Source organism: Actinia tenebrosa, unplaced genomic scaffold (assembly GCF_029948245.1).
Source record: "Actinia tenebrosa isolate PJP-AT-01 unplaced genomic scaffold, QUT_ActTen_1.0 PGA_scaffold0__85_contigs__length_37466705, whole genome shotgun sequence".
In the NCBI taxonomy this organism is placed as follows: Eukaryota; Metazoa; Cnidaria; class Anthozoa; order Actiniaria; family Actiniidae; genus Actinia; species Actinia tenebrosa.
The window spans coordinates 12311893-12335828 of record NW_028292569.1 but is presented as its reverse complement, the minus strand read 5'-3'; the positions used below and the strand labels follow the sequence as shown (position 1 = coordinate 12335828).

Genomic DNA, 23936 nt, shown 5'->3' with positions numbered 1-23936 from the left:
TCCTCCTCACCATCACCCTCCTCCTCCTCCTCACCCTCCTCCTCCTCCCTCCTCCTCCTCACCATCATCCTCATCCTATTATCCTCATTCTCAGCCTCCTCATCCTCATCCTGACAATGACCTATTCAAGGTGTTTTTGAGGTGCGCAAATTAAATCAGTGAAACATCAGACAGTATCATACATATAGGACTAGTACAGCAAAGATTCAATCTCCCAAAACAGAATGTGTGCGCGCAACTCCTATCTATTTAGCTTTGATAGCTGTAAACAGACCTTTCCATAGCAATACGAGGCGAAGCTAGAAATAGCGCATCAGTGATTACGTATAGTGTTGGTTATTGAATGATCTATACACTCTTCTCTTTTTAAATTACTAAAAAATCTGAAATATGCCTTTAAAAAAATGACAACTATAATTACTTTGTTCCAATTTGTTCTGCTAGTTTCTTTTTGTTCAGGTCATCAGCCTTGTCTTTCTTATCCAGGTAACATCCCCTGAATGCTGCACACACTCGAAGAGAGTCCTTCAAGCTGCTGTAAGACTAGAGTACAAAGTAGTATGTTGGTGAAACAGTGAAAATAGCTTGTTTGATTGACAAAATTATGTCTAACACTTACTTCAGCTAGATTTTCCAGAACGTTTTGTCGTACAAGATACCTTGATCTAGCAACAACCTCATTAGATAGCATAGTCAGTAGTCTGATGAAGTTCTTGGTTTCATGATAGTACCTGCAAAATTGAAGAGTTTTTTCCAAAAAATAACTCTTGTCAATAAAGGAACTATCTAATTAAATAGACTAAGTCATGAAAGATATGAAATACCTTGAATGAGCCCAAACAAGGAAGAGGGTGTGCATTAAGGGTGAGAAAAGTTCAACCATCTCTTTAGACTTTGTGGAATGATGAAGCTGTTCAAACCATGGCATCAATGTACTCAAGAACTGGAGATTATCATTAGCTTCTGTCTCAGCCTAGAAATGAATAGAAAGGTAAGTATGATATAATATATAATAGGAACCAATAATTATCATATGGTTAAACATCAACCAACCTTTGCTATTTCTTTCTTCACTAAATGAAAGGACTGTGAATATGTGCTGTGCGCATCTTCAAGGTTCATAATGATGTTCAGTGCAACATGAGAGCACAACTGCTCACTGATGTTGCTGATCTTCTCCAAATGTTCTGACCACATCTAAAACAGCAATCATATACAACTATCAACTAACAGAAGTTACTGCCATGGTAATGCACAAGTAAAATACTAAGGAGCTTTGTACCTCAAATGAATGGTAAGTTAAGGAAACATATTTTTGTCATTACCTCAATTTCATCTAGTGGCCCAGGTTTGGGACCAAATCTTCTGGCAATTTCAACTTCTGGGTCAATTTTCAGTATTGCCTGTATGAGTGAAAATAAATACAATGAAAATAAGGAACCACAATCTTTAAAAGCATAATTGTTATGTACCTTGACTTGTTTAATCCAATGAATAACTGTGGTCTCTAGCACATGGATGACAGCTGGTCGTCTGCTGCTGTAAGCTGCAGCCTCAGAAAGTACCTCAATTGATGGAAGTGGAAGAATAACTTGATCCTGAATAAAGAATTGGAAATAAATAATGAATAATAATATAGCTTTAACTTATACTTGACATAGTGTGAGATGAGTGGATCTAGAATTTTTTGGGTGGGGGGAGGGGGGGGGGGCATAGCCCCAAAATCAAATTGAGAGGAATCTATAATCTAGAATTTTCTCCCTTTGAAATCAGTTTTTGTTCAATGACTAAATCAACAATGAGATCATGTTGACAATATGCAAACTGCATTCTTTGTTACCTGAACAGAACCCTCTGTGACCTCCATGTTTGCTGCAAGGCGATGCAATAAATCCATCAGTTTGTCAGCACTGACACCTCCACCCATCTCAATGCTTAGAAGTGGTAGGTAAACATCCCTTAACAAAGTGCTAAGGTGATTCAATGGCTTGTTAGAACAGTCGCAGAAGGCAACTTCATCCATGATGTTATCTCGCATCACTTTTCCTGTACTGTGAGACTTTAAAAAGAACATGGCCTTCTCTCTTACAGTCTGAGGGGGTACTAGTGAGGCAACAAGACCCCCTCCAGGAGGGACTAGCGAGAAAATAAACAAGTTTTTGACCTCTTCATTGTTGCAGAACTCAAACATAGCAGTCCTGTAAAAAAAATATTAATAAAACATAAAAATATTAGTTAAAAAAAAAAGCAATAAAAATGTTAATGTGAGGACAGTGTCTGTTTTACATTGGAAAAAGAACATATATATATAAGAAATGTATTAATAAAACACTGTGGAAACCTATCACGATTGCTGTACGAAACCTATTGAAATTTACACACATTTCACAATGATCGATTTGACCGTTTGAAACTGACCTGCTCTCTTCATTGGTAAACAAATGTTTGACTTCCTCTGCTCTAGGTTTAAGAGATGAAGTCACCCTCGTTTCTATCCATCTAAGTCTTTCATCAAGCTCCATGATTCTGTTGTTATCGAACTATAAGGAGTAAAGCAAAATTCATGAAAATTTCGTACTTGCCTAGATTGTTTTCTTTACACGACATGACAGTTGTACTTTGACTCGGTGTTGGTTTTTTGGGTCTCGTGTCGAAAGCGAAATACTTTTTAAGAAGAACTACATTGTTTTTTATACAATTTAGCAACAGAAGTCAGTTGTTAGGATTAAGCGTTAAATTGACATTTTATAAAGTCAACGAAGATGCTAAACGGCAGAAATTCAGAATTCGCGCGAAAAGAACTAAGTTTAAAACTGTTAATTTCAAACCTAAAAAGACCCTTATATATCAAATTGAATTTATCATTTTTATTATATATCTTACCTTTTTCAAGACATGGTTATGAATTGAATAGTTCTATTTAAGTAATCCAATTATACGGATAACTTTAGCTTTATAGCAACCAAAAGCCAACCATCCGCCATATTGTTTAGCTTCGTTGCTATCTTGAGTCACGTGACCAAGTATCGATTAGAGGAAAATATTTTAGTGATGCAATGATTTTCCGCATTTTTGAAAAGTCGTAATAAATAAATAATATTTTAAGAAGTCAGAAAAAACCTACTAGTATATTTTCATCCGGTTATCTTTCAGATTATTTATATCCATCTGACATTTCTTTCCCTAGTTATTGAAAAGGGAATTTTTTTCAAAATTTCATTGTTCAATTGATTTTATTGAATTTTCCATATTTCCTAACTTTTCCTCTTTTTAAAAGAGTTTAAATTTGCATTTAAAATATTAGTACAAGTATATCACTTACCCTCCCCACCCATCATTCCCCACCCCTACTTTTATAGTAGTACCCAGTACTATTCATACACGTGTTAATCATTATGCAATCAAGATGGCGGACGAGCAGGAGAACTCCAAAAAGACCGCTACAACAGCAGGGATCATTATAATAGGGGATGAAATCATCAAAGGTCATACCAAGGATTTGAATTCTTACTTTCTTGTTACGAGGCTGTGGTCTCTTGGGGTTAAAGTACGGAAGATATCAGTAATAGCAGATGATGAAGAAGCTATCTCACATGAGGTACGGGAATTCTCTTCAAGGTTCACCTTCGTTATAACAACAGGAGGGATTGGTCCTACACATGACGATGTTACCATGTCGAGCATAGCTAAAGCTTTTAACGAAACCCTTGTAGAAAATAAGGAACTTGTGGAATCCATCGCTTCAGCTTACCAAATGAAGAAATCTGATTTGAACGAGTTTCATTTGAGAATGGCAAAATTACCACCATCCTCTGACCTTGTGTATAGTAAAGACACTAGAACCAACCCATTCCCAGTGATTCGTGTTCGCAATGTCTACGTTTTCCCAGGGGTACCCGATTTTCTGGAGAAAAACTTTCAAGGTATTGAGCATATATTCTCTGACCCCACACGTAACAAATTTCAGCTTTGCTTTATTTATTTATCAATTGGAGAGACAGAAGTCGTCCACCTGTTGAATGAAGTTCATGAAAGATTTAAGGAGAGTGTTCAGTTAGGATCGTATCCCGATTGCAGTGACCAAGATCATAAAGTAAAGCTATCCTTAGAGTCAGAATCAGAAAATGATTGGAAAGAAGCTTGCAAGTACCTCTTGGGAAAACTTCCACCAGAGAGTGTTATCAAGATTGAAGGTTTACCTGATGACAAGGGAGATGCAGGTAAGAGCTTTAGAATATCTTTTTGGGCTAATGGTATTGCAGTGCTGTGGCACATGATTGATTGGCAGTTATGCGATGTCTCAGGTCCTATTGATGTTTTTCTTTTCATTTCAGCCAAGACTCTTGATGTGAGTGAAGTATACTCAACCCTGTCTCCAGTCAATAACTCTAATATCAGCGCATGTGTGAAAGGAGCTTGGGCTATAATACAAGAGGTACTCCGGCAGTATAGCCTGAATAAAATTTGTATTAGCTTCAATGGAGGCAAAGACTGCACTCTTCTTGTGTATCTTGTGTATGCAGCAGTAGTGAAACACTTTGGAAGAGTACCTAAACTAAATGCATTGTATATACAATATGAATCAGCATTCTTTGAAGCAGAGGAGTTCATAAGGGATGCAACAGAAAGGTATAACCTGAATTTGATTACTATGAAGGGAAGTATAAAGGCTTCATTAGAAAAGCTCAAGGTGTCTCATCCTCAAATAAAAGCCATCTTGATGGGTACCAGACGACATGATCCCTTCACAGAAAAGCTGCGAACATTTACATGTACTGATCCTGGCTGGCCTGAATACATGAGGGTTAATCCAATACTAGACTGGCATCATAGTGATGTGTGGGCTGTTATTCTTCACTTTAAGATTCCTTATTGTAGTCTGTATGATAAAGGTTATACTTCACTAGGAAGCACACACAACACTAAGCCAAACCCTCTGCTCCAAATACAGACAGATAGTGAGGACATCAAGTATCAGCCTGCTTACCTTTTAGAGGATGATCATCAAGAAAGAGCAGGAAGATCTTAGCAAATCCACTTTCACATAATGTGAAGCAGAGAATTTAATTTAGTCCTCAGTATTAGTATAATCTTCACAAAAACACAACATTTTTCGCCATTAAAAAAAGAACTGCCTAATTTATTAGAAACGTTCTATGAAACGCCTTCCACGCGTAAAAAAAAGTTATAGTAAAATTGCAAAAACGTTCAACAAAAAACAACAGCAAAAATACGCTTACGGTCAAAAACAGGTAGGAAGACGATAAGAAAAGATAAAGTTGCGTATTCAAAAATATACAGATATTGGTACCCTAAGAGCAGGCAGAGGATGCTTTTCTTCCCCTCCGTAGAGCTGAGCCAGAACGGAGGGGAAAAAAGACCTCTGCAGGAAGGGTATATATTGCAGGGGGAACCCAGTAGCCCCTGGCCCCCATCCTGTTGGTAGTTTAATTTTTAACGCGCTCGATAGCAAATAGGTTAGCTTAACGATAAACGTGTCGCAATTTTGAAGTTGAGTACGACATTTGCCGATTGGAAAAAAGCAAAGAATGTCATCTTCACTCTGTAGAAACCTAAATACCTAAGTAGTCATGTGATAAGTTCACGCGACTTACCGATGTTCTGAAAACGCCCCCTCCCCCAAGGCAAAACCCTGACTATGCTCCTGTAATGGTTGAAGGGGACATGATAGTTGGATGTAAGAAATGATGGACAAACAGATGAGTCTCAGTCGTTTATTCAATTTGTTTTCGATTCTTGTTAAAAACATATCAATAAATAAAATATAACGACCCTGCTCCACTGAGTAAAACTGATGTGACTTCTAGCTGCGGCATTGTATAAATAAAAATTAGAAAATTTAAAATCGCTTCACTTTATCTTCCTCCTAATCTCGTTTCGTTGGCAACTTGATACCCTTGTCTCTTCTTCCTCGTCAGAAAACTGGGCGTCAATAGGATACAAAGAAACATTCGCCACGGAAACGAGTTTGTCACCAAATAAAACGAATGAAGATGAGTGGTAAAAAATAAACCTCTTGTGAAAATCTTTAAAATAATAATGATTAAAACCTTACTAGCAATTTGCTTAAAATAGCCTAATAGCATTATTGCGTTCCTTCATAAAATATCTAAGCCAAATGAGCAATTGCATGCGCTAGGGCCTTGAAAATGCTCGCACAGGGTTTCCAAAGTTGACATGAATCAAAGAAAATATTTCCAAACCAATATCCGTCTAAACAGTACACATATAAAAAACGGTTAAAACATAATTTTAAAAAGTTCCTAGTATATATATTAGTCTAGTATTTTCGTACGAGTGTTGTTCCCTATAATAACATAATGAGTGACTGGAGCTCTTCTTTAGGTCTCTTTTATCGAATGTCTCTATTTCAGTCAAACATCAGGATATTGACATCCATGTTAGCTCAAACGAGAACAAGTTCCTCCAACACAATCCATGTTCTAAGATAGACCCCACATGTTCGGCAGCAGCCAATAAATACTTTTGCCTTGAGGTAAATATATCGAAAAACTTCAAAGCCATATAACGGAAAACCTACTGCAGAGGACCTTGCGGTACTGGAATAAGTAACAAAACTAGCATGAATTGCTAAAGTGCCGTTGAATTTTGCATTTCCAATCTACACAATCCCGAAACAAATAGCCCAATAACGCATATATCATCTTGGCCAAACTGCGTGTCTTAAGAGAGTTGGTTCAAACGCAAAGTGGTGTGCTGTCCTGTCATGCAGTGAACGATGTGGCTCGTGGCGTGATGACGTGAGGAATCAGCCGAGGCCTTCACTGACACAGAGCGAGCGAGAAGCTCGTCTGTGGTGCTCTCCTCTTCTCTTCCACTGAGACGACGCTCTTATGGTGTCATCCAGATACCTAGGGCGCAAAATAAATCGAAAACGTCAACTGTTTTTTCTTTAATTGCTGACAACGGGACTAGGTTGAACACAAACTCCTACCATAGGAGAATCTTCACCAGTGGAATGCTGTTGTACAATGTCCCTCCGATTGATTCCCCGCTGAGGCAGAGCATTGGATCCCGATGAATAATATTCGTATGTATTATTTGTAGACGTTGAATAGTTCGCATCTTGAGCTTGTGGGACTGGCGGGTAACTACGATTACTACATAACTCTGCTGAACCTACCGCAGAAGTTATACCAGATCCTATGGGCAGAGGTTGTTCCATGTTCATCGAATTACATGAACTCGAAGACGAGAAATTTGACATAGTTTCTGAGCTATAATATACTCGTGAACCGGGTCCATAATTACGCCCTTGGCTGCGACCCACGTCACCAGATGCCGAGCTGTATGCTGATGAACCCTCGCTGCAAGTATTTGAAGCGGTCATATGAAGCGCTTGAGTTGCACCTCTTGATTCTGAATCATTTGAGGGCGTTATTTCAACTGTTTGCTTAAAATTAGAGCCCGTATTGCTCCATGCTTGCTGGCCTTTGCTGCTTGGGCTATCGCATTCCATCGCTGAAGCCGTAACAGAAGCGTGTGCTGTTGGATCTGAGCATGCGCGAGTGTCAGCAGTACTCGTGCTTGTTGTGCTTGTTGGGTTAGCAGTAGTGCATCCCTGAGCTGGGGAGGAGGTGGCCGAATGTGTCGTATTTGTGCCTTCTTCAGCAGTCTTTTTGAAAAAGCAATGATGCAATGCTTGATAAGGCTTTATTCGAGAGTTTCGATCGTAGTCCAACATTCGAAGAATAAGGTCCTTAAATTTTAAATAGTCCTGTAAAGAATGACCCGGCTCACCGAGCCTCCGGCCACCGGGGCCGCCAGTTTCACAGCCTAAAATATCGTGAAGTTTACGAGTGCCTGGAGGAACATATTCCTGTGGAACGAACAAGAAAAACACGGATTACTCCGGCAGACATGACATCAGGGCTTCATCTAGTGGTCTCAGGGGTCAGAATAGAGGCATACTCGCTTTCAAATAACTGAAAGTGAACTGGAACGTACCTTTTTGCCGTCCTTGCTTTTTTTACACGCGTACGAACCGTCAGCTAATCGTTCGAAGTACTTTCTTGCTTTTGGTGCTTCGTCCAATATCTCCTTGGGAGGGATTCCTAAAACCTCGACAATCTTCATCATTTGATCGAACTATATGAGAAAGAAATATTTAATCAAAACGCAGACAAAGGCCTGTTGCTTTTTGTTTTTTTCCTATTTTTCCAATAACAAACAATAGAAAGATAGGCGGCCCACCAAAAAAATGAAGCGGGAGGGAAGGGGCTGTCTAAGGGGACATATTTCCAACACCACATCTATTTCTAATTCAACGACAGGGGAGGGGGTGTTGTCAGTCCATGAAAAATGTCGCATATCCCTGGGTATGGAGCAGGATTATGTTCAAACTAACCTCGTTAGCACCACTAAACAGCGGTTCACCCGTGTGCATCTCTACGAGAATACATCCAAGACTCCACATGTCGATAGCAAGGTTATAAGCAATGCCAAGAAGGACCTCTGGGGAGCGGTAAAACCGGCTTTGAATGTACTGGTAGATCTGCAACAATCAATCAATACATATATTCAATAAATAATAATAATAATAATAATAATAATGATAGTAATAATAAAAATGACATTTTATAATTACACGACCTAAGAAAGAACTATAAAGCAATACTGCTACACTGTAACAAAGCCTAGGCTCGTCCCGCTAGTTATCGTAAATTGAAATGACAGAGGGGAAAAATAAAGATGCCATAATAATAACGAACGAATCATTCAATAAAGAAACATACTAGTTAATATAATTACGAATGAAAATAGAATCAAAAAACGAAAAGAGAAAGAAAACAACATGTAATAAACATCTGTATCGACTCCATAAGGAAAGCATATTTCCCCAATACAAGTCATCGCAAGTGTTTTTCATTCTTTGAGCTGATGTTTTCAGGAAAAATGGTTGTGTGAATGTCTTATCTGAATCGTTCATTTTCGTACTGCAACAGGTTAATCATATTCAATAATATATTGAACGTTGGAACCAACAATGGCCAAGGATCTTTAGTTATCGGTAAGACTTATGAAAGCAAAAGTCACTAAAACATATTATGTTTCTGATATTATATTACGTGATTTTTAGAAGAACTGTTGCTGTACTTTGAATATTTTAATGAAGAGATTCAAACCAAATTTCACAAACAACACTTATTAAAAAAAACGAGAATGGGGAAAATGTCTTCTAAAAAACGGGAAAAGGACTTTACTTACTTAAGGGTAGTTCAACAACATTTTAAAACAAAAGGAACGACAATGGTATGAGAAATGGAACGTCGATCACAATATAACAAGAGAATATATTTTGATTATGGAAAAGGCCAAAATTGATCAATAATTAAAAAATCATGGCGAAGTTTATGTGGATGAGATTTGCATATACCCTAGACACTTTTTAATTTTACAGTCTTGTGACTCTAAGAGACAAAGAAAGGTGACGACCATTGTGTGACCCAGGTGAGCAAGCTTTCACGTGATTGGCCAATGTGACATAATTGATCGGAAAGCCTTTTAGCTGTCACTTTAGTGGAAGACAACCCAATTATGATTCAGTACTTTTCTTGTTCGCCCACACAATAAGGTCACGTTTGGAGAATTTAACATCTGATAATGTTTTCACATCTATTGAATTACCAACAAAACACTTGGACATGGCGTGAATTGTTTATTCAACAAGTTTATTATTCTTTAAGTATCAGCATTTTAGAGTCATAAAACGTTTATGGTAAATGTCTTGAATAATCAACACTCCATGATTAAACACGCGTGTCTATGTTTATTTATGTTTATGTTTTTTTGTTTTGTCCTTGTTTTAAGAGAAAAAAAATGCGATAAGCATTAGAATAGCAGAAATTCAGCAGAAATTCTAAATCAGAGGTAAACTGAAGAAAGAAGAAACTTCGCGTTTCTTTAAACGACGGGCGTATTATTTTGAACTAGTTTACTAGCCAAGTCTTCACATTATTCCAAATGCATTGCTTTAAGAGTACTAGTTTATACCAACAGTCCCCTCGGAAGATCGTTATCCTGTATCATGGAAAAATGAGGTTCATCTATACCATTAACAGGAGGTAACGAGAAAAGATTTTATTTAACTTTGTATTTTTAATTCTGATGACCCTTTCCTTGTAGGAGGGGTGGGGGCTTGATGATTACATACAGCGATCACATAAAGTAAATAAAGCTGTCAACTTCTAACATTGTTTATAAGTAAGCAAGAGAATTATAGGATAGGATAGGATCTTATCAAAGAAACACAACCAGAATTTATAAAGTTCAAAACGAACAATGAAACTTACCCTGGATCCTATTTGGCAGGAGCTCCCAAAATCCACGATCTTGATTGCACTTCTTTTTGGATTGCACAATAAAATATTTTCTGGCTTGAGATCGCAGTGTATAATGCTTAGTTCAGGCGTGCACAAGAATAGCAAAGCTGTACACATTTGCTGGGCGAATTTACGAGTTAAATTAAGAGACACTCCTCTAAAGTTCGTGTTTCGTAATAAGTCGTATAAATTGTAAGAAAGCAGTTCGAACACTAAGCACAAGTGATTTCGCCACATAAAGTGTCTTTTTAAGCGAACTGAAAAGTAATAGAACGAAAATAATGTTAATATATTATTATAATAACATTTACGGTTTAAAGTAAGAAATACTGTAAAATCAGGCCGAATACAGGCCGAACCAGCTGTACATGGTTTCTAGTTGAGCTGGCTCATTTTTTACGCGACTTGAAGTTGTGAAAGGCCCATTGGCCCTCTTCTTCAGTCGTTTCATACAAGGCTCGTAATTTACCTATTACGCATGTTCCCATTAAAATTGGTGTTATTATTGGGTGGATTGTCTAGGCGTGGGTGCCACATCCCGAACCAAAGAAACTAATGACGTCACAAGCAAACAAACGATCACTGGTAATTGACAATCTATCAGAGTAGAGCGACGAGTAGAGCTAAACATTATCCCACGTTAAGGCTTCTCGTCATAGATCGCCAGCAATTCTGGGCGGTTCTCAAAAAGAGAAAATTTGTGGAAACATTCTTACAACGTTATATAATGCCAATAAAGGGTTTTTAATGCAACTAACTAGTATTCCAGACAGCCCATGACTAAAGGGCTCCGTTTTATCTTACGACGATACGTAAAGAATCATACTGTCTGGACTTGAATCATATCATACTGAACAAAATAGAAACCATTCTAGGGGAGAGGGACAGGATTTTTGATACCTACCTATGTAATATTTTCCTTCTGGATCGTGCTTGTTCATTATTTCCAGTAGTCTGACTTCGATTTGAGCTTGGTTTAGAAATGGTTTCTTATTTTTGATGATTTTCACGGCTATGTGTTCTTTTTCTTGATGATCGTAAGCTTTACAAACCTGAAAAAAGAAATTAAAAAAGAAATAAACGAAACAAATTGAAAAGCTGGTTGTTAAAGTAATACATAGTAGAACAGTATATAACAATGAACATAATATTAAAAGTCTTAGTTTAAAGAACTTTTTGGTTTGTTTTGCGATGTACAAATACTTGATCACCCTCCCCATCCTTTTGTTCTCTCTCAGAACAAAATCTAATCTTCAGGGAGGATTCCAACCTGTGACCTTCTGTTTGCCTGTCAGGCACTAACCACTGAGCTACTGGGAACTCACAGTGGTAAGCAAACCCTAAAATGATATTTTAACCTGGTCACTTAGTATGTACATTAAATGATAACCTAAGTGGAAATCGATTACTGAAAGATCTTAACTCAACAACTGAGATAGGAAGTACATAATTACAATGGTATTTCAAGTAGGAATAGTCCCCTTTACAGTTCCCTGCACCATCTTGAAAGGTAGTCATGCCTTTGCATCAAAGTGTGCATGCCTTTGCATCAAAGTGTGCATGCCTTTGCATCAAAGTGTGCATGCCTTTGCATCAAAGTGTGCATGCCTTTGCATCAAAACTCACTTTGATGCAAAGGCACTGTTACCTTTTAAGATGGTGCAGGGAACTGTGAAGGGGACTATTTGCTAAGGCTGGAATAATTTATAATAATAAATTTTTCTAAAGAGAAACATAAAACATCTCTGTAGCATCCTAACATGAGCATTTGTTTCTTTGTCACATTTTGATATAAAAATGTTTCCATTTTATGAGTGGTATTGCTTTTGAATTGTCAAAACAACAAAACAACAAGACAATTTATACCTGTCCAAAGGAGCCTTTTCCTATCAGGGATTCTATTTCATAGCGATCAAACCATTTTTCACCAACTTTAACAATGTAATCATAATTCTCATCATCATAGCCATCATTGTACAACCGTCTCTCTTTTTTGTGGCCAACTTCTTCACTTTTTTCTTGCTCTTTTCTTCGCCTTTTTTTTGCATAATAAACCTAAAAAAAAAACACCAATAAATTATCAACGGTCCTTCGTTAGAATACTAGTGCGTTGAGTTGATGTTTCCTATTTTTTCTTAGTTGGAGGTCAAAATATATGTAAGAGTGAATAATGATAAATCAAGGACATTAAAAACATGATTACCAGCAAATATCATCAACAACTAAATTATTTCTATATCAATTAACAAAAATAATGAATAACTGATGAACTGGTTAAAACAAAGTTAAGAAATAATGGCACAGGAGAAGGCTATCACTTATGTTTTGACTTCAATTAATAGACAATAGCTTTAACTTGTAATAAATACTGCAGAAAGTTTACATTTCATTGTACATGTTGATCAAAATTTCTTAATTGATATGAGGATATAAAAGCATACCTCATTAATCTGTTTATACGTCTTGATTAAATCCAAACTTAATTTTCGTAATGGAGCTCCACTTGGATCCCTAAACTTTGTTGGAATTCTGCTATACAAGCTCTGCACTCCAGCAAAGTCTACATCATCTGTTTGATCCTCTAGAGTGCTTGACATCACACAATTCATGTTGGGAATAACATTTGTTGCTGGAGTTTGTCCATCATATTTACCTGAAACATTTATCATCAAAAGGTTGGTTGGTTATACCCATTTGCTTCCTTATCAAACTATCTATGTTTCTAGTACCATCAGAGGAGTTGAAATATTTTAAAAACAAAAAGAAATGCAAAATTTTCATAAAGCTTGTCGAATAGATGGATGGATACATACCTTTTGTTGTTCCCCCTTTCCCAACTCCAGCCTCCTCCATTACGTAACCCACAGCATTTTACCTACAAAATTAAAGAAAAATAATTCAATCAATTGCAGCACAATTTTGTTCTTTTCAGAAGACATAAGGGCATATAACAATAGACATCATATCTTGAAGAAATAGAACACTTTTTACTACCTTTTGAAAAAATATGTTCCTAATATGATGCTGGATTTGCATATTTCCTAAGCTTAAAATAATGGCTGCATGGTCATGGGACAACATCCGGCCAGAATTGAAACTTGTCTGGTCAAATGTTTGCCTTGTCAGTCATTTTGACCTGGCAGTAATCTTTTGCCAGAAACAAAGTATGACCCAGTTAGAACAAATATTGCTGGTAATTATGACTGGCAAACGACCTTCATTATTTAAATCCATCTTTGTTTTCTATCTTAAATGGTAACGTAAGCTATGCAGTAGTGGGATACATCATGTGGGAAATATGGGATACATCATAGCAAATACCACTTTAAATCACTGCATTAAGTATCGTCAGGTATACACAAAATTCTAAATACTATCATGGAAAATTATGACATTAAGATCTGAAATTTACCTTAACAAATCTTACTCCAATTAATAATTTAGTTATAACCACGAAAGCAAACATAACATATACTTGTAATGAAACCTCATTTAATCAGAACTGAACTTAATATTTTATACTAGCATGCTACTTTGAAAACTTAACTATTGACTACACTCAAGGGTTGTATATTATATACAATTAAGGTTAATGTTCTGGCAATCATTGGAATATGATTAGGTATAGACAAAGGATTATAACCCAAGATCAAATGAAAAACATGAAAAGTGAATCGTAATTCAAAGGAAGTCGAATTAAATGGCCAAAATAAAGAAAACCAAGGTCAAGATCATTCACTTGGATAACAGTTTAGGAACCCATTTTAGCTACCTCTTTCCTTCCTTCTTCAGCATGAAATTGATATTCTAGTGTAAAATCTAATGAGAATATACTTTTTCAAATAAACACCTCACCAACAATCATCATACCACTCCAACAAAGCAAATCTTGAATCGAAACTCAATATAATAATATATGTTAATGACCTCTCAAATAAAAAAACAAAAGTCAAATGCAATAGAAGGAAAAGTTTTTCATGGTTAATTCTAATATCTTACAATGCTGGTCTTTGACAAAAATCATTCAATTAATAAATACAATAGAAAAGAATTTGTAATATAAATTTTTGTTCACTTAATTGAATGTAAACTAGATATAATACCTGGAAAAGATTGGCATAGCTGGATTCCCAAAGATTATGATGAACATTTAACTGCAATTTATGGATATTGGTGCTGCGCTGCTGTACCCTGGGCAATTATTGAGTCGTGGCATTTGGGACAGTTTTCTCTTTGTCTGTTGCCCCTGAATATCTCGACCTGGGGTGATTGCTTGGGGGCGGTGGGTGTAGCCCCAGTATCTTCAGTTTTTGTCCTTTTTATTTATGTATAATAATTGTTTAGCTTAGAATAATCCAATAGTAATTATGTCAATCTTATTTCTTATTATGTCTAATTTATTTTATAGCTTCATAGTTTATCGTAAATTTATCTTGTGTGTATGTTATTGTAAATTAGATAGTTTTATCAATAGGAGAAGAGCCACCTCGTGGATTCTATTGATTAAACCATTATTATTATTATTATTATTATAACTGCTTTTATATCAAAGAATTACCCTTGGTGAGTGTTATTACTTTGCTTGCAAATAAGCTTTACTGGTCAATTATTTATCTTTTAACCTCAGAGTTATATAAACCTGATGATAAGGTTGTATGTGTGTTTTACAACTACTTTACTCTATATTCTTTTTCAACATGTTAACTTCCCTGTATGAAAAGAGATGATTCTTATTTTTTGAATCAATTATTTGCTGGGAAAAGAAAAAGAAAATACTGGTTACATTGAACAAAAAAGAAAAAATATTTGAACCTTTTCTTTAAAACAAAGCTCTTAAGGTGACTGCCTACTTTTGGAAAACGATTTAAACTTTTTTTAAAACTTCGATTTTCCGAATTAAAATCTAATGCCCATTCCAAATCTGGAAAGAAAAATTGGGTGTCCTGAGCTTGTTTTCGAGATAATCAGCATTTAATGGAAGCCTACTCGTAAGCTTTTGGAGCAAAACTTGCGCCACTGGAAGTGAATAGAAAAAATTAAGATTCATATGATAATAGTTATTTGCAGACTATATGATTGCCCAAATGAAGGCTAGTTAATCATTCTACAATAATACATGGACATTTTTGACAAAAAGACCAAGACATAACTTCATTGATTTGTCATATTTTGTAGTTTCGGTGCTCTTAAAAAATCTCATAAAGTCGAACAAAAATCCCTACAAAAATCTATTTTTTCATGTGTTCGAAATATAAACTTTTTCTAAAATGTTGATATAACCTACATTTTTAGGAATTTTCTATTGAATCAGCTATTAAAAAATAGAGTCCTGTGCAAAATTTGAGGGTTTTGCCCTGCTGAAGCTCAAAACATGAATGGTTCTTCAATAAGATCTTGTAGATTTTTCAGCAGTTTTTGAGCGCATGCACATCGTGGGCTCAAATTGAACGTTCAAAAGTATGCAGCCACCTTAAAAACTCTGATAACATTGAAGATCTTTTTAGCAAAAGTCATTCAAAGCCTTTGAATCCAAGTGACTTTTCAATTCCAATTTTAAAATGTATAATAATCAATACAATGAATATATGAGAGAAGAGTGGTCAGAAGAATCTATGGCTCTTCGTATAAGTAGTCTGACCAACAAGGACTTGGCTAACCCATTTGCTTCGAAGTATTTTCATGGCACTCAAGAAATCCTTTATTGTGAACCATGGATTCTATTAACAGGTAATACAACTTAATTCAAAAACTACTTGCAATTGTAGATTTCTTGTCTTTCCATATTACTAAATCTAACAACAGAATGAAAAGCATATGAGAAATTGCATAGACATTGCGGATCCAGAAAATTCAATGAATACAATCAGAAAACCTGGAAATTTAAATAGTTCAAAAATTTAAGTGGTCCTGTTTTCAAACTTCCTTGATCTATCTAGTTTTGCTATATATATACATGTGAGGTTATTTTTAGGTTTGATTGAATGTTAACATTACCTTATAAGTACATGACCTAGGGTGATCTACATTCAGTATGACTCACTCAGCTTAGTATGCTTCATACCTCTAACTTCTAATTAAACTGATCAAATTCATTTTTGTGTCATTTCTCTTTACGAAATACTATTTCTAAAAAAGAAAAATCATACTTGCATATTCTATTCATTTTTTGTCTTTTTCTACATTTGGTGCTCCTGTATGTGAGCTAAATCTGGCCTTAAATCTATCTATCTTATTCAATTTAGAAAAAAAATTGTTCCAACTAGCTGTTGCATTAGCTATATATTTCAAAACAGACAATCCTTTTTTTAACAGAAATCCTATTTATTTCAACCATCAGAGTTTTTAGCAATTTCATTGAATTATGAGAAAATAAATATATGTTTGAAGTACACATATGCAAGTGCAACAATTGTTCCAATTATTCCCCCCTTTTTTACATGTATAAAATGGCTAGAGATTCGTCATACAACTTGCTGAACACCTGCATGCGAGACGATCGAAAATCAGACATGAAATTAAACAACACCAGCCAAAATAATGCGAAATTAAGGGGTTCATTTCAATTGCTTCTTTGAATGGTCTATAACATTAAACTATATATATATATATTTTTTGGTATATTTGACTCGCTTTGCTACGGGAATTTTACATTCGAAAGACCATATCAATCCTCAAAAATTCGTGTGTATAGTCGGACAATTTTACACTTCAATTTATTAATCAATTTTAATGGCATTTTTTCAAAACTGTGGCCTTTAAGGATAACCAGAAATGAAGATTATTGTATAGTCATTTGTAGAAAAAAACCCTGGATAGAAAACAATGTAATCTATTAGAAAAATAAGATCCGACACCAGAGCTCAGATATGCAAGGAGCATGACTTTCATTGATATAAACAGAGGAGAATCGAGTTTAGTGTTGTGGCGTGTTCAAGCCTTCTTTACTGAGATCTTTAGAAATGATTATCAAATAGCAATAATCCCTCATCCCAAGGTAATCAACATCATATACGTTGCATTTGACCACAAATTCAACAAATAGGCCAGCAGACACAGAAATCATAACTGTCCATGTCTCAACCAAAATATAATCTCGAATGAATGAAGCGCCAGGCATGGCCCCAGTTGGAAACTTTCGATTTCGATTTCACTTCGATTGCCTTACTTTCCTTGAGCTTTGATTTCTAGGAACTTAATATTAGCAGGAAATAAGCAAAGAAAATAACCTAGGTGTTTTCTGACAAAAACTCTGCTTCCCGATTGTTAATTAAATTCATCAAGGTAGTCAAAAATAGACTTTTATGACTCAGTCGGTCGGGCCGTCTTACTTATTACGCAAGTATATATCATAGATATCCAACACTCAAAACCATTAAAAGCGACAACAATTTCGTTCAAAAACGCTTTAAAGGAATTTGTGATGGAACTAAGTTTAAGAAAGCAAATCTTTATTGCAATGGAAAGCAAAATAATGCAAAATAGTAATGCAAGAGCTCGTGGGATAACCAAACGTCAACCATCCAAGATAATGGAGACGATCGGCGGATAACTTTTTGTCCTAAAAAAAAACGATCAATTCAGTTCCTTCTCGGACACCTAATTGGTCGTAGAATGCTTACGAAATTTTCGAATCACGTATTGGAATCATTTTCGGGGGTAAGAAACTTATTCCTTGGCTAGAAAAACAAGATTTGGAAGGAGTCCTTGATTAGCTAGGCACAAGAAAAGCTTTAGCTTATATATTCATACCAGGGCTCAGAAGACGAGCAGTCACACAAACAAATCATCCAAGAATCAATGAAAGAATGTGCAATGAAGTATTCTAATGTCCATAGATATTCCTTTCTAAAACGAGCAAACTTCGTCTTTATAGAGGTCTATAAGAATATCGATTTTGCAAACAGTCAACACAATGCGATTTTCTGGCGCTCATGACAGTCTCGTTGCTCATTAACATTTCAGCAAAAATAAACCGCAAGGGTGTTTTGACAGTGCTCGCGACATATTTTGCCAGCATATTGAAAGTGAAAACAGGAAACTGGTCAAGCAAAAGCCAGTCTAGAGCACCAAAAGACCCTTGGATATTTAAGTATTGTGTTTGTAAGAGAAGTTGATTGAAAAGAAGGGACTGTTTATGCGCGCCAAACATGCAAAGAACATCACAAAGCGAAGGAGACCCGAGAGGAGAAATTTCACAAGATTCGTCAACCTACGCACTTACCGGTGCATTTCGGCGCTTGCAGTCATTCTTTCTACCATTGTAAATCCACAAATTCCATTCTTATTACAATGAAGTAAAGTTGAAGCATAGAAGCCAGCGATCTCCGGCAAAATTGACAATCCAGGAAAATTTTCTTTACACAAAAAAACAAAAATCGCGCGCTGAATCAGCAATCACGTTGGAGTTGGATAAATCGAACCGCTCCCTCACAATAAGACTTTTCCAAGCCCTTCGTCACATCAATAATTCAGTCCACTGAGCCTCTAGAAGTCGATCTAGTGTATTTTGCTAGCAAGCTTTTAAGTTTCTATAGCCAAGCTATCGCCCCGCTTTAAAAAATTCAAAATTCGAACGAAATATTGCCCGAAGAAAACCGTTGAAAGGATGACGATCGTGAGAAAATCGATGACGCGACGCCCTGTTGCCATAACGATGTCAATTATCCTAAACACATGTGAGGAGAAAATCGTTCTCTATCAGCACTTGTTCTGAAAAATGGCGGGCATTCGTTGTTTTTCAAAAAAACGCGGGTGAACTAGATTTTAAAATTATTTTCAAATAATTCTTTAAAAAGGACAGCATTTTCGAGGAGTACTAGGTTGATCTTAGCCATATTATGCTATTTTTCTTAGTTATTTTCAATTTCTTAAACTTTTTTGAAAGTTATGAAGTCGCACCTACCTTTAACTTTTTGAACGCCTACGTACGTACGTTCGAGTAAAATTCATTTCGATTGCAAATAAAGTGACTAAATCGCATTCTTCCAGTCCGTGGGCGACAGTCTTTGTGCAACCAGCTGCAGCACATGAAACTGCCAAAACTATTAAGTCTCCAAAAGTCATGTAGACCTAATTAAAAGAATTACAAACTAATAACTAATATTAAAAAATGCCGGAATCAAACAGCTTCAAACAGGGTCCCTGAAGGGGTAAAATGGGAGCTGGGAATCTACCTTTTTTGGTTTGGGAAAATGAGACTTTATACAGTGGGAATGGGATCGACAAACAAAAAATCAATCAAAAAATAAGGTTAGATTTGAGCAAAACATAGGCTTGGACTAACTATGGGATTTGGTCAAAACGATGGGTGGGAAATGGGATTAGGACCCCCTCTCTCAGCACCCTCTTCAAATAAACAAAGTGCAAAATAATTACAAATGACGAATTTCAATGATTTTAAATGAAACTAAAGAAAAGAAGTATTTGTTCCTCAGTCATATCCTCAATCACAATTGAGATTTTTATCCATACTATCATACTTAACTATTAAGATCTTTGTATCATGATCATACAAATTTACTATATTTATCATATCCTGTGAAAACAATTCTTCCAGTAATACTTCAGTGGCGGATCCAGGGGTGGTAATATAGGTGAGTAGTCACCCCCTTTTTCCTCGTGTTCCTGGTATAACCTTTGTATAACAACGCAACAACAACAAGTATCTTTATTACTAATTACATATATATGTATATTTATATCAAATTATGCATTACAAAAGTATTATTTTGTCAAGATTCAGGTAATAACTGCTCAGTATAGCAAGCTAATCAAGCTAAGCAGCCATTAACTGTGTTTTTTCACATTTTATAAGGTCCACCTCTGTACTTAATCAAAAGTCCTCTTTTGGGAAACAAGCAATGAATACGCTGCCATCTATAACCACCACCCGGTTAGTTCAGTTGGTAAGAGCATCAGACTTTAGTGCGGGAGGTCGTGGTTCAAACCTCGGCTGGACCAACACTCAGGGTCTTAAAATAACTGAGAAGGTGCTGCCTTTGTAATTACATCTGCAAATGGTTGGACCTTCACGTGGCTCGGATGATCACGTTAATATGGCGTTCCCGTCCCTAATTAACTAGAGACCTAACAGAGGACCACGAGTTAATCAGTTGAATTACTGTCAAGTGTTATCCTCTATAAACAAAGTTAATTTATTTTTATTTTTATTCTAATGGCAAGCCCAATTAAGTATTAACTGATAACCTAGCTTAATCCACCTCATCCTTCCCCCATACTACACTAATATACAGTTTGATTAAAAAAATGTTGCTAATTATAAAAAGAGTGCAAACAATTAATCTGTGAAACACTAATTAACTAATTACTAAATAGTACAAAATAGTGCTAATTAAACAATAGAAAACAATGGAATTTGCATGAAATTGTGCTATTTATAGTATTACTAAAGTTTCACAGATTTACTGTGCTCACTCTATTGGTACAATACAATATCAAATTAAACAATACACTTTCTGGCCACTTCCCTTAATTGAGCAGAATCATTCATGTACCTTAAGTATATCTAGTTAAAAATAAGTAGTTAAAATAAGGTTATTTTGTGCTTCACATTCATCATTATCCGTTTTACATACATGGTTTACATACATGGTTTATTCAAGATGCAAATAAGAAGTTATACATATGTATGGATATTTAAAAAGTAGAGTGCTTATAGTCTCACTGTTGAATAGTTGGATACATTTATCTAACTTAGATAACTATTTAGTTGACGTTACCTAAAATAGTAAAAGTGCACCTAATAACAGTCATGCTAATCCAGGGGTTGTTTTACCAGAGAATGAGTGAATAGACATTCATTTGTATCATCGTTTCTCCCCCTGATCTCAGTAGCTGTTTACTCGTAGTTTCAAATTTAGTTGACGTCACCTATTCAACAGTGAGACTAAAAACACCTTAAAAGCATTACATGTGAACAAAAGCATGTAATATGCTTGCATGTTGAATTTGAAGTTACAAGGTTATCCCTATGTTTTATACATTTTCTCACTTTTTTTTTTCCTCATAGGTTTTTGTAGTAAATGATTTTAATTTAATTTTTAATTTCTTTTCATTTTATTCCATTTCGATTTTACCTTTTATCATTTATAATATAGATAGATTCCTGTTTAATTTGGCTGTGAAGTTTGGTGGCGGCATGTTCATGGGCGGCGTTTCGATGTTTCTGAAGTATATTACTTTATGTTCAGCTGCGTCGCTGCGTCATCTGCGTGAGCGTGGTGTCACTGAGCTTCACAGTTAAATTTATGCATAGTTCATTTAAATCTTAATGTAATGTTTTACCATACTATAGTCAATTTCTCTAATAAGTTCGTGTTTATAGTTGTTATTATATATATTTTATATTTTCAAATTTGTAAATATTAGTAGTTTTATATTGAGGGCCACAAGTTTATTAGTGTAGTACACTATTTAGTGCCACCCTCATTATTATTATTATTATTGGTGTTTTTACACAGAAGATGTCTCATTAATTATTTATTCATTTATATTGCATCTTAATTAAGGTGACTTGCCTACTTTGGAAAGTTTGATTTGAGCCCACATGAGCACGCCCTCAAAAGCCGCTGAATAATCTACAAGATTTTGTTGAAGAACCATGTTTTGAACATCAAGAGGGCAAAATCCTCAAATTTTGCATGGGACTCTATACTTCTTATAAGCTTTTTATAGGTTATATGAAAATATAGATTTTTGTAGGAAATTTTTTTGGACTTTATGGCTTTTTGTGAGGGCGCCAAAAGGACAAAATTTGACAAATCAATGCATTCCTTTGAGTTCTGACAACTGCTTGTCATTTGTAGAGTATTCTGTTGTTGCTCCATTATACTGCTCAGTAATACAATTCTAGTTAGTTTTTTGTTTATCAGACATAGTGTGTAGGACATAGTCTATTGGCGCCTTTCCTTCAAACGCTGTGGGAATACGAAAGGACTTTCCAATCCTGTCCCACAAAGTAAAAAACTGGCCATAGTTGTAATCAAAGAACAGATGATGGTCAGTGTGGTGTGCTGCGCCATTGATGAAAGGCTTAAAGAGGTCTGGAACTTGATAGTTGCCATCATGGATTGACACAGTCCAGATGTTGACAAATAGAAATAATGTGAGATAGACAATTTTGTTTAAGGGGAATAGAAATGGGTAGATATGATATGGCAAGGATTGGAGAAATCCATCTACTGGATGAAATGCATGGCTTGCAAAAGGAGTCGCCACTTTCCACTTATGATGAACCTTGTGCAAGTGTTTGTAGAGTGAACGATGGTGAAGGCCGCGGTGTATCCAATAAATTAAACAGTCAGTAAATAACAGGAAAAGGATTGTGCTCGTGGATACATCTAAGACCCAGCTCCATGGACTTTGTCTTGACATTTCCACATAATACAGACGACTGTATCCACGAAGCTCCAGCATAAACAAAGCTACCGTAGGTAGGCTCATGAGTGGAATGCTCTTTAAAGCAACCATAATTTCAAGGTAGATCTGATTTTCCAGTATTTGGGGATGTTCCAAAAGACGCTTATCAAACAAAAAGAAGTAATTCATAGTAGCAACCGAGAGGTACAAGATGGCTCCCCCAATGTTCACAATAAAAATTAAGGAAAGAAATTGTCTTGTAATATCACCTTCTTGCCATGTTGAAGGATAGACGTATGATGAAAGAAAGTATCGATCTGCAATGTTCAAAACTAGATCCATGACAAATCAAGATAGACACATACAGTATACTAGACGGAACGAAAGAACTTGCTCCTTCTTGCACCTTGTATCGAACGATCAGCCAATCTAGTTACCAGTTCCTTCACGACCAGGCGTATGTACAGAGGTCGTGTAGAGAGGGATTGACGGGCGGATCCAGGGGTGGTAACCTGGGCGCGGGTTCAATAGAACCCTTTTTGTGAGATCTTGTGAAGCAAATCGTGTTCTTTATGTTCAGCACAACGATATTGGAACCCCCTTTTGTGAAGGCAATCTTACTAGCTTTTTCTGCATGCTAATATTTAAGGCTTCAGGTGCCAAGCAGCACTGAATCAGACAATAACCATAATTCATGCCCATCTTTATGGGATAACACTTCTTGGAAATATATCTTCAATATGAACATACTATTTGTTCAATGAAAGATAAATTATCATGACAAAACATGGAAACAGGAAGTAAAACCCAAGCTGTCAGACAAAGGGTTTACACATTCATGATGCTACTTGACATTCTTTAAATAGGATCAAGTACTAGCATATAAAAGGGTTTTGAAGTTTAAGGAAAACAACTCAGTGAATAAATGCTTTATTTCACTCCTATCCTCCTATCTCTTTCTGGCTACATAAAGCATAGTTAACTATGCATAAAGGTATGAACAAAATTATTGAAGTTTCATTTCATGAGGTAAAAATCATATGAGAATGATCAAAATAGGTAATATATTGACCAATGGCCAGATGGCAGGGAAAAATACAAATACTAATGTATTGGCATAGCTTATCTCCTATAAGATAACATTATCATGAAATGTGAGAAAATATTTTCATTAAACACCAATGAGCCTCATCT

General features: G+C 35.8%; 4 protein-coding genes across 5 annotated transcripts in view; 1 reads left to right on the top strand and 3 right to left on the bottom strand.

Annotated features, from left to right (window-relative positions):
• LOC116297141 (uncharacterized) overlaps positions 1 to 2992 on the bottom strand; it is a 29334-nt gene extending 26342 nt beyond the window's left edge. Inside the window, 9 exon segments of the mRNA XM_031705304.2 lie at positions 422 to 543; positions 620 to 731; positions 825 to 973; positions 1054 to 1197; positions 1326 to 1403; positions 1473 to 1598; positions 1841 to 2198; positions 2419 to 2540; positions 2884 to 2992. Of these exon segments, the coding sequence (XP_031561164.2) occupies positions 422 to 543; positions 620 to 731; positions 825 to 973; positions 1054 to 1197; positions 1326 to 1403; positions 1473 to 1598; positions 1841 to 2198; positions 2419 to 2522 (1193 nt within the window). The 5' untranslated portion in view covers positions 2523 to 2540; positions 2884 to 2992.
• Positions 2993 to 3398: 406 nt separating this feature from the next.
• Positions 3399 to 5797, top strand: LOC116297147 (bifunctional FAD diphosphatase/FAD synthase). The gene is made up of 2 exons (XM_031705311.2): positions 3399 to 4220; positions 4335 to 5797. The coding sequence occupies exons 1-2, from the start codon at positions 3407 to 3409 to the stop codon at positions 5027 to 5029; spliced, it is 1509 nt and encodes a 502-aa protein (XP_031561171.2). The 5' UTR covers positions 3399 to 3406; the 3' UTR covers positions 5030 to 5797.
• Positions 5722 to 18970, bottom strand: LOC116297146 (dual specificity tyrosine-phosphorylation-regulated kinase 1A). Of its 2 annotated transcripts, XM_031705309.2 has the most exons (10): positions 18586 to 18970; positions 13178 to 13239; positions 12806 to 13017; positions 12231 to 12419; positions 11269 to 11416; positions 10335 to 10621; positions 8390 to 8536; positions 7990 to 8130; positions 6977 to 7861; positions 5722 to 6893 (listed from the first exon to the last, which is right to left on the bottom strand). In XM_031705309.2, the coding sequence occupies exons 2-10, from the start codon at positions 13215 to 13217 to the stop codon at positions 6882 to 6884; spliced, it is 2061 nt and encodes a 686-aa protein (XP_031561169.2). In that variant the 5' UTR covers positions 13218 to 13239; positions 18586 to 18970; the 3' UTR covers positions 5722 to 6881. The 2 variants fall into 2 exon arrangements, with proteins under 2 accessions (XP_031561169.2, XP_031561168.2); XM_031705308.2 differs by having other exon boundaries at positions 5722 to 7861.
• A 1043-nt stretch (positions 18971 to 20013) lies between these two features.
• LOC116297165 (lathosterol oxidase-like) lies at positions 20014 to 23165 on the bottom strand. The gene has a single exon (XM_031705336.2). The coding sequence runs from the start codon at positions 23082 to 23084 to the stop codon at positions 22233 to 22235; it is 852 nt and encodes a 283-aa protein (XP_031561196.2). The 5' UTR covers positions 23085 to 23165; the 3' UTR covers positions 20014 to 22232.
• Positions 23166 to 23936: the final 771 nt, after the last annotated feature.